Here is a 20,994-nt window from a genome sequence, read left to right as displayed (position 1 = left end):
CCAGGATAGTTTGTTCATTTCTGCCATGACAGGGAAGAAAAGAAGATGATAAACTTCCTTTTGTACCTGCCTCCACAATCTCACCTCTCCCCCCCAAAATTACTGTGACCGATTTAAGTGGGGCAGAGGAAGCAACCAACTAAAGAAAGTCATAGTAGGAGGGAGCAGTTATAGATGGGGTCAAAATATATTCTTAGCAATCTGTGCTGCTGAATGTAAGGAATGATAAAGGGAGCACCTGGTCAGTTCTGAACTGGTACACAGAAGGTGCAGAAGCTATCAACAGGAAGAACCTGCACCAGAACAGAGTAGTGATGAAGGGTGTGGGTATTTTTTTAAAAAATATAACAAACACACCCCTCTCTCACACATGCATCGAGGTACCAATTTTTAGATTTACACACACACACAAAAGTGCACTATGAACATCTCTTACCCGGAACAATGGACAGTGTATCTAAGCTGCAGGTAAAGCATCAGCACTTCACTTACTGTTGCATTGGTCACACGCATATATCCTCCCTTCCAGAGCTTCTGTTTCTGTGAACTTGGCCAACATTTCTGTCAGCATGCACTCTGTCTGGTTAACGGGGACAATCCCTTTCTCAATAGAGTGATAGCGTTCAGGGAATTCCAGGGAAAGATCCCAGAAGGGCTCAATGGTGTTGGATTTGTAGTTGCATGTTATGCAGGTGACCTGGAAAGGAAAGGTTTATACACAAATGATGTTATGTGTACACATACCTACAGTATAGGCATTTATATTCACGTGGGCCAAAGAATTGTTTGGTTATGCCCGTGTGGCAATCCAGTCCAGTGGACAGGAAATTGGGCTGGCAGTCCAGAGAAACGGGTTCTATTCCCAATACTGACCATGACTCATTGTGTGATTTTGGTCAAGTCATTAAACCTCTCTACAGCTCTTTCACAATGTATATGGGGATGATACTTATCTTTGTAGCGTGCTTTGAGATCCTCAGCTGAAAAGTGCTATATAACTGCAAAGTATTATTATACATGTCTCAATAGTTCTGAACTATTTTCTAATACTGTCGCCCCTTTTTGACCCAAGTGGCTAGTCAAAGTTCAGGGCCCTGGAAATGTTCCCATTAGGAGGAGAAATCAGTGGTAGTCAAGTATTTCTTTGATCCGATCTTGTTTATTTACAAGGAACGTACAAAGTTCTGCTTCTCCAAATGCAGAAGGAACCAAAAACAAGACAAGTTTCTTAGGCCTTGTCTACACTGCCACTTTACAGCGCTGCAACCTTCTTGTTCAGGGGTGTGAAAAAAAACATCCCCGAGTGCTGCAAGTTTCCGCACTGTAAAGTGGCAGTGTAGACAGTGCACCAGCACTGGTAGCTACTCCCCTCGTGGAGGTGGGTTTTTTTATAGGCTGGGAGAGCTGGTGCTGTGACTACATGGCAGCGCTTTAATGTTGCTAGCGAAGACATGCCCTTAGCTTACAGCCCCAAACCTCTAGCCAACAGAGCCAAAAGCGCTCTCTCTAGCTTTTCCAGGGTCACACTGGGCTCACCAGCTACCTCTTGGCTTGGCTACACTTGCGAGTTAGAGCGCATTAAAGCAGCCCCGGGCGCCCTACCTCACTACCCGTCCACACTGGCAAGGCACGTAGAGCGCTCTGACTCCATGGCTAGAGCGCTCCTGGTACTCCACCTCAGCGAGATTAACGCTTGTTGCACCTTCGCTGAAACGCCCGGGCATCAGTGTGAATGAAGTGTTGCATTACTGCGCTCTGATCAGCCTCCAGAAACGTTCCATAATCCCCTTAAATCAAGTGGCCACTCTTCTCATTGTTTTGAACTTGCTGTAGGAATGCGGATATGCCCTTTGAAAGCTCCGTTTCTGACAGCCAGCTGCTTACGTGCTCCGAGACAAAGCAACCATTACTGTGGGATGCTGTGTGTGTGTGGTGGGGGGGGAGGTCTGCTGCTCTCTGAACTTACAAGACAGCATGCGGACATGCTCTCAGCCCCCCCCAAAACCCACTCTCTCCCCCACATACACACAACACACTCCCTGTCATACTCCAGTCCACTCCCCCACATTTGAAAAGCATGTTGCAGCCACTTGCATGCTGGGATAGCTACTACAATGCACTGCTCTTTGTGGCTGTTGTAAGAGCTGCTAATGTGGCCACGCCAGTGCACCTGTAGCTGTCAGTGTGGACAGATTGCAGCGCTTTCCCCACTGCGCTCTGCAAAGGCTGGTTTAACTCAAAGCACATCTGCAAGTGTAGCCATGCCCTCTCCCTCTCTCTCTGTTCTTAGTATCTGTGTCTTCTGTTTTCCCTCACACTCACTCATTCTCTCTCTCACTCACACATCCAACCCCTTTACTCCTGGTCACAATACCCAGTGGAACCACCCTCTCCCCCACACCACATGGTGTTAGTTTCTGAGCAGATTCTATTAGGCCTTGTTTTAGGTGTGGCCCCTCAAGTGTTTCTTACAACTATCTTAACGGAAGGGCACAGTCACACATTAATTTAAAGGGGTTTTAACTCAACCCATAATAAGGTTTCACCCAGCTCATAACAATACAAAGAATTCATGTTAACATTTAGGGCCCAATTCTCACCATTTCTTCTCTTTGTTCACTTGTGGATTCAAGAATACCATCTATACTCACTTTCGTTGTTATGGTCAGTTTCAGTTCCTGTTTCATGCACTAGCCCTATGAAATCACTCATGCTCTGCTCTGGTAGTGTGGAGGAGGGAGCTCAAATGCACACTGTTCCTCATGTCCTGCAAAATGGTGCTGACCAATAACAAATTGCAGCAAAGTTAAAACTAAAACTAAGGCAGCAGCAGGCAGGGGCATGCAGAGAGAGAAAGGGGAGGAGAGTATATGCATGCAGGTTTGGTGTTACTCTGGGTTCTACTCAGTTTTCCGAGCTGGAAAATGATCTTTATGAAAAAAAAAAGATTTCTTGACCTTGAGGTATGTTCACTTACTCAAGGGCAAATGTAATTGGTCAGAGGGAGTGATGACTAGCAGTTAAAGCAAGGGACCGAGAGGGAAGACTTCTGCGTTTTATTTTGAGCTCCGTCACTTGCTGTGAGAGACTTTAGGCAAGACGCTGCATGGCTGTGTATCTCAGTTTATCCATCCATAAAGCGTAAAGCCTCAGATGAGGCTTAATGAAAGAATATTTGTAAAGCACCCTGGGGGAACCTTGGATGAAAGATGTGATGTGTAAATGGGAGTTGCATTGTCACATATATATAATAAACTCTTGGCAGGAGAAGCATAACAAATAAAATGGCTCAAAATATATTCCATCACACACATTGCATATAACTCCATAAAGAGTTGTTAATACAGAAGTCTTAAACACTGTGGCTACATCTATGACTCTAGACATGTATTGAACAGTATTAAACAACTAGGATGATGTTTCTGAACACAGAACATTTAGTTAAAAAAAAGGGTATGAAGAGTATGTGCACCATAGACACCTTTCAAAATGAACAGTGATTTTAAATTAACCCTTGCTCACCAGAAAACCCAACGCCCACATCTAAATAGAGGTCTAAAGGGTATATATATTCTTCTTTAATATGCAAATAGTTTCTATTAATGCTAATTCAAGATAACCAGCACTGGGAAAAAAAATGGTAGTAACAATAATAGTGTCATGTGTTCATTTTTATGGCCCAATCCTGCAAAGTGTCTCTTGCAAAGTGCTAAACACCTTCAGGGCCCTTTGACATCAATGGTAATTGAGGGCTTGCAAAGACACACAGCAGCTCTTATTATCAGACCCTTGGGGAGTAACGTGAGATACTCAAGGGGAAAATACATCCACAAAGGACCAGATATTGAGAGATGCAGAGCACTTGCAACTCTCACAGAAATCAACAAGAGTTATGGGTGCTCAGCACCTCTCAAGATCAGTCTCAAAATGCCTGCAAATATTCATTTTAAAACGAACTTTATTCTTTTTGAGACACTAAGACTGGATTCTCTGGCCCTCTCCCCACAACTCCCCTCCCCCTCTTTTGAGCACAGAAACAAAACAAAAAAGCCAAATTAAGTATAAAGACATTGTGTAAAACAAAAACCAACTTGCACTAGGGCTGAGGCCTTGTCTACCCTGTGTGCATTTGTCATTTTAAAGTGATAAAATATAGCTAAATTCTGATACCTTTAGATGTGGGTTATATGGGGGGAGGGATAGCTCAGTGGTTTGAGCATTGGCCTGCTAAACCCAGGGTTGTGAGTTCAATCCTTGAGGGGGCCATTTGGGATCTGGGGCAAAAATTGGGGATTGGTCCTGCTTTGAGCAGGGGGTTGGACTAGATGACCTCCTGAGGTCTCTTCCAACCCTGATATTCTATGATATGCTGGAAATGCCAACAGATCCCTAACAGCTCTAATACAGTGCTGCAATGAATTCCATCTTCATTAGGGTCACCTACCTAAGCCCTGTTGAATATCCAGTGGTTCCACAGAAAACAGAACCTCTGCTCCCTGGCACTGAAAGCAGCAGCTGGTTTCAGTGATAAGCTATGTGCATACCTGACTGAGCAGCTGCCCGTGAAAAATGGTGTTCACCACCTTCAGGACTTGCTTGGTGAGCTTCCTCTGTGAGAAAGGGATGAGAATCCTGCGCTTCGTTCCTTCCGACTCCAGCTCCTGCTGCACTTTGTCCAACAGCTCACAGAGAAATTCCTGAGCGTCCTGCTGATCATAACCTCGAAATGCTGGAATCAAACTCCACACGGAGTGCAGCATGGCAAATGGAGACACTAATGCCCACTTCCCAGACCACATGACTCTGAAGAGGGTGTGCAGTTCATGACAGAGAGAAATGTGCTTTGAACTCGGTTCCTTGGGCTGTATTAGTTCTAAACTCCTGCTTATTGAGGACCCACCATTTAAGCCAGCTGGCAAGCTTTGCCTGCCATATGACCCCATTTTATCATTCCTCCCCGACTCATTAGCAGCAGATCCATTTGCCAACTTGCCAGACATTCTAGACTTTCCATTCACGGTTTTGGCTAAGAGTTCTTCAGTTTCACAGAGGTCAAGTGTCAAAAAACATTCTCTGAACTTCTGGAGGTGACTAAGCACTTGAAGGATTGAGTTCATGTAGCATGTGTTTCCCAGATTCCTTAAGCCAGTCACACCAGGAGTCATTAGGGGTTTACGCCGGATGGAATAAAACTGTCTGAATCTGCTGCTCTGCACTCGCCTTGAGGTAGGGGAACTTGCTGCCATCTCTCTAAACTTCCTTGGAATCAAATTCTCTCTGTGAACGTGAGACAGAAGTCTCGCACTCTTTCTAGGAGGAGTGTTTGCCAGTTCCTCCAAAAGTCTCCGTTTCATCTCTTGCCGCCTCTGCCTGGCTGCTTCCTTCTTTCTCTCCAGTTCCTCCATTTGTTTCTTTTGTTCTAGTTTTAGCCGGCCTCTAGAACTCTTATCAAACCAGGTCCGCAGTGCTTTTGCTAGCAAAGATTGGCGCCTGTGCCAGAGAGCAGTGAGCATCTGAGGCTGTCCTTGAGGGGTCCTTTGATGGCTATACACCTCCTCCCCCAAAGCCATTGATCGCAATGTCCTCCCACTTCTTGCTGATGGGTCATGCTTCTGACTTCTAATAGCAGAGAGAGAGCTTCTTAACAATTTCAAATCACCCTCAGGATTATCATTCAAGACATAGTCTTCACAAAGGTAACAAAACACATACAGATCGTTAACTTCCATAGCCAAGGGATGCTTGGTCTCTTCAAAGTGTTTACGTGCGTGTTCCTCCAGGTACCTTCCACAGGCCACGTGGGAGCATTTCAGACAAGCCCATACAGACTCCGTGGTGCGGCAGTCTTTGCAGTGCCACTTCTGGGGATTCAGGATAGAATGGTCCTGGGCGAGTCGTAGCCGCCCGACATGTTTGCATCTATCCATGTCTTACAGAAGGCTCCACTGCTGTACCCTTGCAAGACAAAAGGAGAAGGATTTTAGAGCCACAGGACAAATTTAAAGTCATGTCTCTTTTGTAAAGATATATATTAAAAAAAAAAAAAAAAAGACCTAAAAAGACAGACGTGTCACGTCTTGCCAGCTCCAATTACAGTATTTCCTTTCACAGACTGAAATACCTCTGGTAGCAATTTTTAAAAGCTATTTTTAGTATCAGTGAAAGACACTGGGTTGACAAACTCCAAAGAATGAAGCTGACTATCCACCTACTGCCAACAGCCCAGGTAGTGCCTCTGCAAGCTGACAACACGCCTTAGTGAGCCTGCGCTCTTAAGATGGACCATTTTAAGGCCAATAGTGAAGATGTTTTTGTGACAGACATACCTGTCCACTAGGAACTTGATGGAGATTACAAAACTTTTTTTCATAAAAGCCACATAGATGCCAGATAATTGTCATGACCAAACTGGACTATATTTGAAATGAAACCTGAAAGGTAAAGGCGCTATATCACACTATTGGTCTCTTGAAGTCTCTCATTTTCCACCATGTAATATTTTTTTTCTGAGTTGGGCACGGTGCAGGAGCAAGAGTTTCAAATATTTCACTAAAGTTGAATATAAAAATTCAGCCATGACAAAAAAATGAAATGCAACCATCGCATTTATAGGTCTCACGTAGTTTATGCAGTCATATTATGGCAACATGTGTCTGTGATTGTATTTGAGCAGATATGGGTTTGGTTTTTGGCTCTTTCGCTGAATTCTCCTCAGCAAACCTTTAATTTAAAGGAAGACTTGCAAGCAATATGAGTCACAGACTCACCCTACAAAAACCATTGGATAAATCTTCAGCTGGTGCAACTGTCATAGCAGTATTGACTTCAATGGGGCTACAACAATTTACATCAGCTAAAGATTTGCCTCTATACTTCTAAACTAAGGCCAATATATTTGTTTTTAAAAAGTTGTTTGCATATTACAGCCTTGCACAGAAACTGCAGGTAGAAAATACATTCCAGGATTTTTCACTTGTGCATTCTGACATAATGCACAATTGAGTATGTCTGCACACAAAAGAAAAGACAACCAAGTTACTCTATTTTTAAATAAAGTACAAAGCAGGGATACTGGAATACTAAAGAACCACACGCTTCCAGTTGTGTCTTCTACATCCATATGTTTTATAAATGATTCAGTTATGTTCTACAAATAACATAACGACAGAGAGTTCTTCATGCTAGTAAAATGGTTTCTTTTATATAATCCAGTCAGTGATCGGACACAAATGGAGAAAAATTGGGATGAAGACGTGTCAGACAGATACATACATACATACAAACAAACAATTCACTACTCACTGTGTCATCTTTAAACATTCTTTTTTTCGCAACTCAATGACCAGAGCCTGGAACATCCCCATTTCAGCCAATAGGAGACTTGGCAGTTCTTCAGGAATTTAATTACTACTTAGGTCTTCATCACAAAGCAGCACAGCTTCAAAGCCCTAGAAAGAGAATATTCCTGTGATACATGTAAACAAACTAAAAACAACATAGTAGGGCTGCTTTAGAACATGATTAATCCCCTTAATGGGAAGAGCTACCGCAGAGAATGTATTCATAACAAGGAACAGAATTAGCTGGAAGTCATGACATTAATGCATCTAATAACCCAAATACTCGATTGTGACAAAATGTCAAATGGAAAAGGGTACTCCAGAATTTCATTTTTCTGATCATCAATAAATCTGCTGATCACACACATAGCCTCTTCTTCAAAAGTTTTTCATAGTGGATAACCTACCATACGGCATAGTAAAATCTCAACAGGAAAACTAAGCAAACTTATACACCTCTTGTGACCACTTTAATTTTGGCTATGCAGCAGGAAAAACTCTCTGTTTCCTATATGTTTTTCACAATAAAAATGTATAAATGGAGAGTTGTCAAATGTAGATGATATTAAAATAAAACAAGCGTAATGGGAAAAAGAGGGGGGGTGCGGGAGATTGTGAAATGCATTCTATCCATAATGGAGGAGGAAAGATTAAGACAGAAAGAGGGTTGTTATTTATTGTAATAATGAAGAAAAGTCGATCTCACCTCAGACACACATTGTGTGATCACAGTACCTCAATACAACACAAAGTAATAATATCCAGCGAGACTAGCAATATACACAACATGGTTACAGACCATTCAAAACACAGTTACAGAACTGGCATGCAGAAAGCCTTATTTCAAAATTCGGAATGCTATTTTATGGGGAATACAGTTGAAATGCAACTAAGGAAATAGCATACTTTCCAGGACATTTAAGATGAGCACTGTAACAGCCAACTACAAATAGTATGCAGACTGCACATTTGACAACTCCATGAAAATACGCCTTAGAGTCTCTTAAATTTATTATGCAAGTTTAAATTAAACTTTACTATTAGCACCACCATATTAAGGATGGAAGATTTCAGAGGAAGTTAAACCTTTTCCACTCCATCTTTTGTTCTCCTCTATTTGAAAACAGCAATACAAGTGGCATCTTTAGAATTTGTATGTCTCTGCAACAGAGATACTTAAACATCAGAGTAACTTTTTTTGTTCACTGGCTGTTTAAAACAGCTCTGGATTTAACTGTGCCTTTTACTTGGGCTTCGCTAGTTCATTCCCACATGCCAAATAACTGGTAAGGCACTTTCAGAAATAAAATGAAAAACAAAGAATGGGAATGGTCTATTTATAAATAAGTTCAAACTGTTCCCCACCACTACCACCACCACCACTTATTTCTCTTTCTGTCTGTCTTTCCTTCCTTCTGTTCCCTCTCAAATCTTGTCTGAAAATTGTGGAATAATCCGGTCTAGTCTTGGTGAGACTAAGTGGCATTGATTCCAGCTCGAAAGAAAGTAGACACTATGGTAACATTGACAACCTTCATTTACATAAAAGAATACTAATTATGTTGCATCATCAACATCTGCAATTCTGCTCACTGCCATATGCGACAGTGTTGGGAATTTAACCCTTAAGCCTCACAAAGGTGCCCAGAACTGCTCCTTACTACCAAAATAAATTTGTTTCAAACAGTGTCTAGAATTTCTTATTATAAACAGCAGTGAAGTGCTTCCTTCACTGGTTTCAAAAAGACAGTATTCTTAAAAGGCTTAAAAATTACCCCAATTTTCCAAGAAACCAAGAAATCCCAGTAGATGGTTGGTTTTAAACAAAAACAAAACAAAACAAAAAATGTAGCCACGAATAAGATACAGCATCATACTATAGTGTTTAACAATAAAAACATGCTGTCCATGTTTGCATTACAAGGCCTTTGACAGATTTCAGAGTAGCAGCAGTGTTAGTCTGTATCCGCAAAAAGAAAAGGAGGACTTGTGGCACCTTAGAGACTAACAAATTTATTTGAGCATAAGCTTTCGTGAGCTTCATCAGATGCATTTGACAGTTTCTTTTATTTTTACTGTGTGGACTAGTAAGATTTCCTGCTATTAAAATAATTTTATTCTTTTAAAATCGTGGTCACTTAGCAAAATAGGCATTTGGAGAGCTAGATGCAGTTATTCATGGCACACAGATATTCTCAACTTTGCATGTAATATTACAACCTCCTTTCTCCTTATATAGCACATTTTCTTGCGAGTGCAGGCCCAGGAGCATATACCAATTATATGTAACTGCTCTGGAAGTGACAACAAAGGAACAGTTTTTATTTACTCAAAACTACTTAAACATACATCATCTTTCAGGTTTACTCCTCCTTCAGCGTCGGTTACCAAATGAAATCTTTCCCTCTTCCACCACATTGGTTTTCATGTCAAAACTAAAAAGCAGTCTGCATAGCCAGCTGGGGTGTCTGAAAAGTCTGCATTGCTCACTAAACATGCCCTCCCCATCTCCAAAAGCAATTTAGACTTGCCAGATACTATAATCTGAGCTTCAACTGCTTCCTAGAAGCAGTCGAATCCCTTCTTCAGAGCAGATCATGAATTATTGACTCATGTTAGCCATGCTCCTCCTGAGGTCTGAGTTCTCAAAGTATGAGTTTCTCAGCAACAAGTGTAATGAAGGGACCCACCAATGTCTGGGGCTCCTGTTCTCGCCCACAGACACATGCAGGTAACTCTCATTAATGAAGTTAGCAAGAGCTGTATGCACCCAACTGAAGACAGAGGTCAGCCCGTCTCTGTTTTTATGCAACTATTACAAACAACTGCCAGCTACTTCCTACTTCAGAGGAGAGGATGAAGTCAACATGGACCAAAGTAATGGGGAAAAATAAAGAGCAGAGCTAAAGGAACACAAAAAAGAGAAGAAAACTGGAAGATGCAAACAGTTCCAGGGAAAAATAATTAATCTTATTGCAAAGCCTGTAGAGAGCTGAAGTAATTTAAAATGTCACAACTCTCAAACATTAAGTCATATGGTTGAATAAGTAGGCCTAGTATAAACTGAATAACGACTGTTTTAATACCAGAAAGTTAACATCCTAGCATGTTTTCTTAACCACTTAGAACAAAAAGCGAGTTAGCTCTTTTTTGTTAAGATTACAGTAACTTAGTTTTATGGGCACCTTTTATCTAGCATGGGACATCTCAAACTTTTCCATGCTGTGGATCTCATTTTAACAAACACTATCTCAGAGAGACACCTCCTCTGCCAGTTGCTGACTGCTTGGGCTATTTTCCTGCCTCATGAATAGCTGAAAAGCAGTGATTGCTCTGGATGGAGATATGATACTAGGGGAAGTGCTAAACTTCATTAAAATACAGCTAAAAAATACATTAAAAGATGGAAATAAAGAAAAAGCCAGCACCACTCAACTAGCCAGCTCTCTGGTGGACCACCAGCAAGGGTTCCATGAACTGTTGTTTGAGCAACTATAATCTACAAGGATCCCATAGTGCTTAAAACTGATGCCAAATCCCACTTTCCTTACTTACATGGGTCCTCCTAACCCCGTAATTTACCTGGAGTGAAATTCTCTGCTGCATCTCTAAGAAGCATAGCACAAAACCCACAGTCCCAGGGAAAAAGGGGCTAAGGTGGCTTTAAGCCACTTTTTCAGTCGCTCTATACCAGGGGTGGGCAAACTTTTTAGCCCAAGGGCCACATATGGGTATGGAAATTGTATGATGGGCCATGTATGCTCACGAAATTGGGGTTGGGGTGCGGGAGGGGTTGAGGGCTCTGGCTGGGGGTGTGGGCTCTGTGGCAGGGCCAGAAATGAGGAGTTCAGTGTGTGGAAGTGGGCTCTGGGCTAGGGCAGGGGTGCGGGAGAGGGGGGAGTGAGGGCTCCGGCTGGGGGTGCGAACTCGGGGGTGGGGCTGGGGATGAGGGTTTGGGATGAAGGAGGGTGCACCGGGCTGGGACCAAGGGGTTTGGAGGGCAGGAGGGGGATCAGGGCTGAGGGTGAGGGTGTGGGCATGGGAGGAGGTCAGGGGTGCAGTCTCCGTGCGGCGCTTACCTCATGCAGCTCCCAGAAGCAGCGGCATGTCCCCCCTCAGGCTCCTATGTGGAGGCATGGCCAGGCGGCTTTGCATGCTGCCCTGTCACAGGTGCCACCCCTGCACCAATGGGAATTGAGGGGGTGGTGCTTAGGGTGGGGACAGCATGCGGAGCCCCTTGGCTGCCCTTACGCATAGGAGCCGGAGGAGGGGGGGGGAACATGCTGCTGCTTCTGGGAGCCACGCGGAGCCATGGTACGCACTGAGTAGGGCAAGCCCCCGACCCTGCTCCCCAGTTGGAGAGCTGGGGCGGGGCAAGCCCTAGACCCTGCTCCTCGGCAGGAGCTCAAGGGCCTGATTAAAATGTCTGAAGGGCCGGATGCAGCCCCCAGGCTGTAGTCTGCTCACCCCTGCTCTATACTAACCCTGAGCTGTCCCAGGGCTTGGAGAGCACACACCCTAAGCTTGTGGCCCATCTAAGTTACAGAAGCCTTCCTGGGCTTCCCTACCTCCCCAGTGCTGTAGCACTGAGTGTTGTGTCTCACCCCCAACAATCCACCCTCCAGGCTGGGGCTTGTGAGAAGTTCTGTGTGAGGCTGCCTTATAGCTGTCTTCCACAGTGCCTGCACCAAGGGACTCCTACCACACTACTCCACTGTAAAGGGCGAGAGCAGGGGGAAGGATCTCACCTTTATTGTCCAGTCCATAATGCTTACTAGCATGGACAGTTAATGTAGAGTGAGCAGGATATTGCTCATGCATTTTTAAAAGGACAAAAACTTCACCCACCACTGAAATACACCAACCTCTGGGTAGAACATGACAGCAATGTTTTGTGGTCATTTAGGGCAGGAAATGAACAAAGTTTCTTTAACTCGTAACACTAAAGCATACAAAAACATGAAGCCATTTAGCCATGTTTTGCTCTAACAGTATTTACTGACTATCTGAGAAGTATTTTTCAGCGACTAGATGTAAGACGTGTTTATAAATGAACATGTGGATATATTATTATCCTTTGTATTGTACCTTTCCTGTTTGTGTCACATATTTGGAAACAGATTGAAGAAATCTATACAGATTTGGCAATGGCCACAGTTTTGTTTTTAACTTATGTGTGTGAGAGAAACATTCAGCAATGATGAGGAGTGTTGGACTGACAGCCCTGGAAACTGAAAGTTCTCCATTTATTCATGGGAAAGGTACTGAGCAGGGAGCAGCAAGGTTCCTCTACACCAACCTACCAAAGTCCCTCATCCACAACCTGGAGACCACCTTTAATGGTGGGAGGAAAGTTCACCCTCAATGGCCCTTTCATTGATTTAGTCCACCTACTGAAACTGGCAAGAGGAAAAAAGAGCAGTGGCAGCTTTGCTGTTGTAGACACCTGTCTACTGTGAGCTGGAGTTACATTAATACTAACTTAAGGGGGTTTTTTTTGTTTTTGTTTTAAATAAATGCGGGGAGGGGATACATGTTTGAATCCTACCAACAACAGAAAAACAAGGCTCAATTTGAGTCTAATTAGGCCAGCTAATTTTAAAATTCTGATGGAAATTTTTTTAATTTGTCCCTTTACTTTGATACTGGAGCCTACTTTTCAAACATGCAGTCTTAGTCTTATACGGCAGAATTTTCCCTCTGCTGCGTACGTTCAGAAGTTCTCAAACTGGAGCTGACAATAGGGAGAAAAGAGAGAAACGTGTCTAAAATTGTGTGCCGATTGTTTAACCAATCCTTTTGCAAGGATCACATACAATGGCCGAGCGTCTATGACTGTACATGGATACTGAACGTCTGAATCTATCATTCTGTCAAAACTGGGCATGTAGCTATCAAACGTCTCACAGTTAAAATGGTAATTGGCAAACTGAGAAGCATACCCATTCTGTTTGTTCGCTGCTGCAAAGGAAATGAAACAGAGCAGGAAGGATGAGTTTTGTGATAGCCTCCTGTAAAATGCAATAGAGTAACATGTTTCTTTTCTTGAAGGAAAGTGAGCCAATATATTCTTATTGTTTTAGCTCTGCTGACCGGACTGCTTGGTTTTATTTCATTATTCATAGGAAAATACTGCAGGAGGGTGTTTCCTAAAAGCACCAGGCTCTCTGAGATGGTGTTTCTGTTAGTCATTTTACAAGTGAAATTGATCTAGACTGTTTTCTTTAGTGAATTATTGTGCTTAAGGCATTTGCGTGTGTTCATGCGTGCAGTTCACTTGTTGGTATTTATAGCAAATTAGACTTTTCTATTGCACTAATTTATATTTATTTTTAGTACTATACTTTGGGCAATACAATTCTGCTTCATTTGTTTCTCCTCCAGCCTTAAACTTACTTGCACCCCCTAATGTCCAAGTGTAACTTAACTGCATGAACAAGAATACACCACGGGATTACTGTTAGGTGTGTTCTCATTTCTGCAATCCTCATTACTCTGACATTGGTCTGACCTGTTCTTCTGGACAAGTAGGGATGGACATGAGCTTAAAAAAAAAAAAAAAGCCATCTACCTGGTTCATAGTCAGTCAGGTACAGGGGTTTGGGGGACAGAAATGAGATGTATGATTGGTTAATTTAGACAAAGTAAGGAGCAACACACTCCCTTCCTCTGTAACAATCTGTGGCCACAGGAATAGAGACAGGGTCATCAGCTAGCTGCATACATGGAGGAAGGGGAAAGAACTAGTAACCTGCTCCAAAAAGTCACAAACCTCTAAAGGAAAGTTCCTCACAGCAGTCAGCCACAGGAGAATTTATAGCCTCTATTTTGTTCTCAAGCCATTAGAGGAGTGAGACTATTACAAACTAATAAACAGTTAAGTAAATCTAACATTCCATTCAGTAGAAGGGAGTGCTATCCATACCAGACAAACTAGTGCTAGTATCACCTACTCTCTGTTCAGACACTATGATCCATCTTGCTGAAATTACTGGTGTACTGGCCACCAGAATCATCTGCTGACTCACAGTACGTGGCTGCTCAGTTAAAAACCAAGCACTTTTTTCAGCTTTTCTTTCTCCATGGACTAGTCACTTGGCACAGAAATCCATTCTCCCAGTTAGACTCTTACTTGCTATTCGTAAGCTTTCAAATCCCATCTCTAACAAGTAGTAACAGTCTTAGCAATTTTTTAGTCTGTACCTAAAGCATATTTTCTCAAAAGCTGTCTGCTCTATGTTCAATGATTGCTGGATTCTCTCTATTCAAGATGACAAATTTCCAAGTAAATGGCCTGGAGGCAAATTAATACAACTACCAAAGAAATAAAAAATAAAAAGAAAGGAAAAGAAAAGAAAAAACATTAGCAAAAGCATCAGAAGATTGTGACTATATTGCATCTTTGAAAGGCGAAGGGCAATCAGACCAGATAATTAAATAGCTGCTGTAACTCAGAGTAGAAAAACACCAAAGAAGTCTGGTAAATAAAACTCAAACCCCTAGTACTTGCTCAATTCTGAAACATACTTTGCTAATAACACACACAAAGAGGCCCTCAAGATGACTAGTGCTCTCTGTTTATTCTTTCTGAGTTGCAACAAACTCATGCAAGTGTTATCTTACCTCTGTATTTCAATGTACAAAACACTTTAGCAAATCTCAGGGCCTAATGCACATCTTTCTGCTTTCAAGAGTCAGCTTAAGTTTGGAACCATAAACACAAGAGCGATGAACTAAAACTCAACCTTAATGCCAACTTCCACAACGAGCTCTATTTTATTAACTCAAAGGAGTGCATTATAACCATGTTAGTGTTAAACAATTTCTGGGAGTTCATATTGTGCTGTAAAAATTTGCTCTGGGCTGAAAGCTGGTATCTTAGAATTTTCAAATAAAGGTGGCCATTGCAAAATGGGGGAGGAGGGAAGTGTGGAAGTGTTAAAAAAAAAATCCTATTTAATTTGACTTCCACCTGAGAATTTCAGGTTAGTAATATGGCCTCTGTAGAATTTCGCCATTCATACAAACCAGGATGAAAGAAGCTAAAAGTGAAGGGGCTGTGGGTGGTACTGGAATTCTGGGTGCTTTTCATTCAATTACAAATCAATATTAAACTGAGTCTAAAAAAACCCCCAAACCCACAGTTATTCCAATAATGAAAGGGACATAGTAAAGCTCTAAGGATGGACTCAAATTCTATCTGAAAAGGCACAGCTGGACACTGGGAATAGTGCTCCTGCCCTGAAAAGTGCAGATATTTTTGAGAAGGATGGATGGAGATATAGAGATAAAACCTGCCTCACACTGACAAGATAAATAACTTCCACTGCTGAGCCTCCTAAATAATCATTCTGATTCCATTCAGAAATATGAACTGAGATTCTCAGAGATACTGAGACCCTGTGAACCTACAACCAGGGCGGAAAAGTCCACCAGATTTTGAGGGACTAAAAGGTAAGTGACCAAACACATTTACCTCCTCTTCCTCACTCTCAACTTCCATTCTTCAGGTGTGCAGCTAATTGACTGTTAACTCATTTCATGCAGGTAGTGTATATGTATATTACAGCACCAGACAAATTATTAAGTCATAAGATTCTAGGAACTATACAGACTCAAAAAGGGCTGAATTCAGTTAAAAAGCCCCCCCCCCGCCCAGTCTGATAATTTCCACTTTAGTAAAAATATGACCTGTGTGCCCCTTTAGGCAAATGACAGGCTTATGAGCCATAGAAAGCTTTTAGCAGATTGTGTCGCGTCGGATGAGGGACAAAAATGAAAAGCATCTCTTTTTTCCTTAGACTCTGGAAGCTGAGAGTACTTTAAGAAAAGGATTGCTGTCTTTGAAATTATTTTATACATGAGGAAGGCACTACACAATTCTAACTGTTTTTGTTATGCTAGAATAAATTTGGAGCTTTAAAAAAATCCTTGTGTCTTCATGGAACAAAAGGTCACACCTCTAAAACACAAGCTCATAAATGCTTACGTTTGAAACCTTGTCTTCTGAGTGTACAATATCATAACACATCTTTTCCTGCTGAAACAGCTGCTATCTTATGGGCCAAAGTTGCTATCCACCAGGAACTTAGCTGACAGTTTATGGGTTGAAAATAATCACACAAAGGCAAACAGAAAAGGGGGATTCCTTTAGCTCTCAAACCCATTTCAATATAGCCCTCTTAAAGGCTGAGCACACCACATTTTGCATTGCTGTCCCTCTGCTAACCAATCTCTATTGTTCCAGACACCCTTTTAGAGCTATGTCCATTTTTCAAAGAAAGACTCTGACATCTTATGATACATAAAATGGTCTCAACAAAAATTATGTATTTCTCTTATTTCCTTTACAGACAGGAATATTTGCATTAAAACAGGATATTTAAGAATTGATCTGCTCCTGTAGGGAAACAGCAGCAGGAGCAGATGAATGCTTAAAACAAAGATCCTGTTTTTTTGTTCAAGATCACTACAGAGGGAAGAAAAAAATCCCAGAAGACATGTTACACAGGAAGAATTATTCTGAAGGGTAATTGTTATCAGGGTTTTCCACAAGGCATCTGTTACTCTTTAAGAGATTCCCTGTGTGGCTGAATCCTCTTCACCAGGATTATAGTCCTTTTCCCCATGGCTATGACACTGCTCGGTTGACTTTATGAGTTTTTGATGCTGAAATTACAGATTTAAAATATTTGTGGCCATGCGAAATACCAGCCTGACTTTCCCCCGCTTGTCAGCTAGCTTATCAACAGCCTCCTGAATAAGGAAAAAGTATATTATGACTGCAGTCAGGACCTGAATCCTCATTGAATTTCAGGCTCCTAGACACCATACACGGGGGGCCTCTTCATCCCTTAGGGATGGTCTACATTACCCGCTGGATCGACGGGCAGCGATCCAGTGAGGGTCGATTTATCGCATCTAGTCTAGATGTGAAAAATCTACCACCGAGCGCACTCCGGTACTCCACCAGGGTGAGGTGTGCAGGCGGAGTCAACAGGAGAGCGTCAGCCATTGACTTACTGCAGTGAAGACACCGGATCTAAGTACGTTGACTTCTAAGAAAGTAGCGTAACTTAGATGACCGCCCGCCCCAGTATAGACCAGGCCTTAGAGTCCCAAAGATTTTCTCCACACCTTCTTTAAATCCCCACTGGAGCCCATCAGTGCTGCCCACTTAGCCAAAAGTTGCTGTTAACGTAATGAAAATGCACACTGAAGTCTCTACACTTAAAAGTTTTGCAAGCGTAACTATAGTGATTAGGAGTGTGAACAAAATAACACCCCCGCCCCACCCCCAACTGACAAAATGGCAAAAGCTCCAGTGTAGATGCAGTTATACTGGCAAAAAAGTCTGTTTTCCAATAAAGCTTACTTTGTTCCACAAACTGGTATCAGCTATGCCAGCAAAAGAACAATTTTGCTGGTATAAGATGCGTTTCCACTAGGAGGGCTTGCCAGTATTGCTATATCAACAACCCTTTCTAGCGTCAATGAGGCCTGAATGTACTGCTCTTGCAGAACACCTTCCAAGAGGGACATTCAGACCTGAAATCGAACTCAGATCTTCTTTAGGGCCATGCAAAATGTTACCACTAGTTCAGGATCAACTTCTGAAATTTTTAATTAAGTTCTTTAGCTTAAAGAGCCTACGATCTGTACTCAATCATACACATCTCCTTTCATAATGCAAAACTGGGATTAAAAATGGTTTTGGAAGGTAGAGAAATAAATGTAGGTACCAAAAGGTGGAGGTGGCCCTGGAATTGTCCCAGGAACTAAATATTAACTAGACTGCTCTTCCATTTTAGAGAAGAAATTCGTGCAAAAATGAGCCTGTTCTTTTAGCTGATTGAATATCTGATTAACTCACTTTGCCATAGCTGGAGTCTAACTCAACTGTCCATTAGGATCTGGAGAATACCAGAGGGACCGAAGAGTTCCAAGTCTGATCAGTCAGAGGATGGGCCAATAAAACCAACAGCAATCCATGCCAACTTCCTGTGGGGAAGAGAAAGAACGTGATATGGCTAGGTCATTGAGGCCCTTTTTTTTCATGGCAGAAACTACTCATGATATTACCTTATGAGGCTGTTAAATTATTTTTAGATGACTTACTTCTCCATGCTGCTTCTTGTTGTAGTAGAGACAGAGCCAAATAGATACAGGCACAACTCCCATTTATTGTTTACAACAGAGCTGAATTTCTTCCCAAATCTGAAGATCAAACTGCAGACTTGTCCCTGCTCCTTTCTTTTGCTGGAGAAATCACCACCTTTCAGATCTTCTAGGCCTTTAATAGGCTGGAACCTGGCTATCTCGAGGGATGCCTCTCTCTGAGACTGTGACCCTTCAAGATAAATGCATTCATCAGCTCTGTTGGAGCTTACTTTCTAGGTAAGACTCAAAGATCCATAAGGCTGGACTCTTAAAGCAAGTGGCTCACTGCTACCAAACGCACTCATACCAGTTATCAGGCTCATCATGCATGTCACCCCTTCATAACAAAATGCCAGGTTCATATCTCCACTTTAACTCCTCCCTTCTACCACATCTGCAGTAACTACCCTACAAGGGATTTGGGGGAGGAAACAAAAACCACAACACAACATTCTATCAAGCATACACAACTCTATTATGAGAGGAAAGGGTCATGGATACAGTCTGATTTTTTGTGCTCAGACTCAATATTACAAATCTTCTAATTAGTTTTCTACCATTTTCTACCATTCTGTGAAGGAAAAAGTAACTATCCTTCTCTATACCACATTACATACAAATATTACTTTTGTAAGAAAACTAACAGAAAATTCAACCTTACAAATCAGCCTTACTTTTGAATTTCATGCGGGTTTTATTGTGTTCGTATCACAGCCTCCATATTAACTTTCTATTTTTCATTTAACTCAAAGACTGTTGAACCCAGTGAGCCATGAGGTAGAACTCTGGCTGCTAAGCAAGGTTTTGATCGTTACACCTGTTAAACCTTCAAGTAATTATTCTGACTCGAACTAATGAGCTAGGTAATTTTTCTCTATATAAGAGCCTCAAATTACAGAGCTTTGGGAAGCAACTTTCAATGCAGTGAAAAGATCAAACAAGTCTAGAAGTTTGTTTAGAAAGGGACTCCTCCTCAAGGTTCACTGGCTCAAAATTTTGATTCACCCTAAAAATAATATTTTCTGTTTCAAATACTTAACACACTGACAGTCAAATTTGGAGGTCCTTATTCAGTCAAGCTCCCATTGACTTTTACCTAAGTAGTGGATGAGTAAAAAATTAATAAAGATTTGCTCACAAAATAGCTACATTTTAATGGGATGATCAAACTTTGAACTCACCAACTTTGAGAATGGCTGTTGAGAAACTGGGTTTCCCCAATGCTATATGATCATGGAGTGAACCAGTATCTTTGTTTTGTTTTAACAGGGTTACCAAGAAAGTATAAAATGTGAAAAACCACCATTACAGGTTCTGAAGGTCCTTGAAAATGCTTAAGTTAACTGAGCATCAACCGTGGATGTTATACTGAATTATTGGAATGCTGTGTAATTCTCATTTTATGGCAGTTTAGAATTTATAACTGTTTTTTACTCACATAAATAAAACCTTTTCCATTAATTTTAATAGGCTTCTAAGGTGTTTTGTTTTTTAAATCAACATCAAGTTGAGAATCATGTCAGAGTAGTCTGCATGTGTGAAATGTATACACAGATATACTTAGTAAGTATTAAATACAAACATTTCACTTGTTTCCTATAATCTCCATCATTGGGATTAAAAATGAAAAGTCAAGGCACAAAATTCTGCTATTAGTTACCCTGTATAAACCTTGAGTGACTTCAAAAGAGATAAATGACCAAAATCTGATATGGAAAAGTGCTTTGAGTTAGAATATTTTTGTTTTAAATCTAGCTGTACAATACAAAGAAATAATTGCGGCTCTCAAAATAACAGCAACCAGGTTTTAGAATGTATAAATTCAGTTTCAGAGGAACAGCCGTGTTAGTCTGTATTCGCAAAAAGAAAAGGAGTACTTGTGGCACCTTAGAGACTAACCAATTTATTTGAGCATGAGCTTTCGTGAGCTACAGCTCACTTCATCAGATGTTTTTGATCTGATGAAGTGAGCTGTAGCTCACGAAAGCTCATGCTCAAATAAATTGGTTAGTCTCTAAGGTGCCACAAGTACTCCTTTTCTTTTTATAAATTCAGTGTTTTCTATTTCCATAACCTATGCCAACATCATCACAGATCCTGATTCACAAACAAGGTTTCTCGAGAAGCCCCCCAGTGTAGAAACCGCACCATTCTTTAATAATTGTAGTTTGTATTATTGTAACATGTAGAAGACCCCAGTCATGGCCCAGGACCCCATTGTAGTAGGTGCTGTCCAAACACAGAACAAAAAGACTGTCCCTACCCCTAAGAGCTTTAAGTTGTCTGCACATTTTCTTCCCTTACACACCAAAATTGTAACTACCAAAACAGACAGGGCCAGAACATCATGTTGTGTAAATTCGTGTCACTGAACTAAAGAAAAGTCAGTGGAACTATGCCAATTTACATCAGCTAAAGATCTGCCCCCCAGTTTTTACTTTCCCACATTCTCCAAACTTTCTGGGTACAGACTGAAAGAGATAACTTTCTGCCT

At 41.6% G+C, this 20,994-nt stretch overlaps 1 protein-coding gene across 2 annotated transcripts in view; it reads right to left on the bottom strand.

Annotated features, from left to right (window-relative positions):
* Positions 1-20,994, bottom strand: part of USP49 (ubiquitin specific peptidase 49) — a 60,460-nt gene that overhangs the window by 14,627 nt on the left and 24,839 nt on the right. Inside the window, exons 2-6 of one of the 2 annotated variants that reach the window (XM_073320479.1) lie at positions 18,459-18,690; positions 18,214-18,341; positions 7,303-7,448; positions 4,545-5,955; positions 493-697 (exon numbers count right to left, since the gene is read on the bottom strand). In XM_073320479.1, the coding sequence (XP_073176580.1) occupies positions 493-697; positions 4,545-5,927 (1,588 nt within the window). In that variant the 5' untranslated portion in view covers positions 5,928-5,955; positions 7,303-7,448; positions 18,214-18,341; positions 18,459-18,690. The remainder of the gene's footprint in view (positions 1-492; positions 698-4,544; positions 5,956-7,302; positions 7,449-18,213; positions 18,342-18,458; positions 18,691-20,994) is intronic. The other variant, XM_073320480.1, reaches the window with a different exon arrangement.

Source organism: Lepidochelys kempii, chromosome 21 (genome assembly GCF_965140265.1).
Source record: "Lepidochelys kempii isolate rLepKem1 chromosome 21, rLepKem1.hap2, whole genome shotgun sequence".
NCBI lineage: Eukaryota > Metazoa > Chordata > Testudines > Cheloniidae > Lepidochelys > Lepidochelys kempii.
Note: the sequence above shows the minus strand (reverse complement) of the source record. Positions and strands in the feature narration are given on the sequence as shown.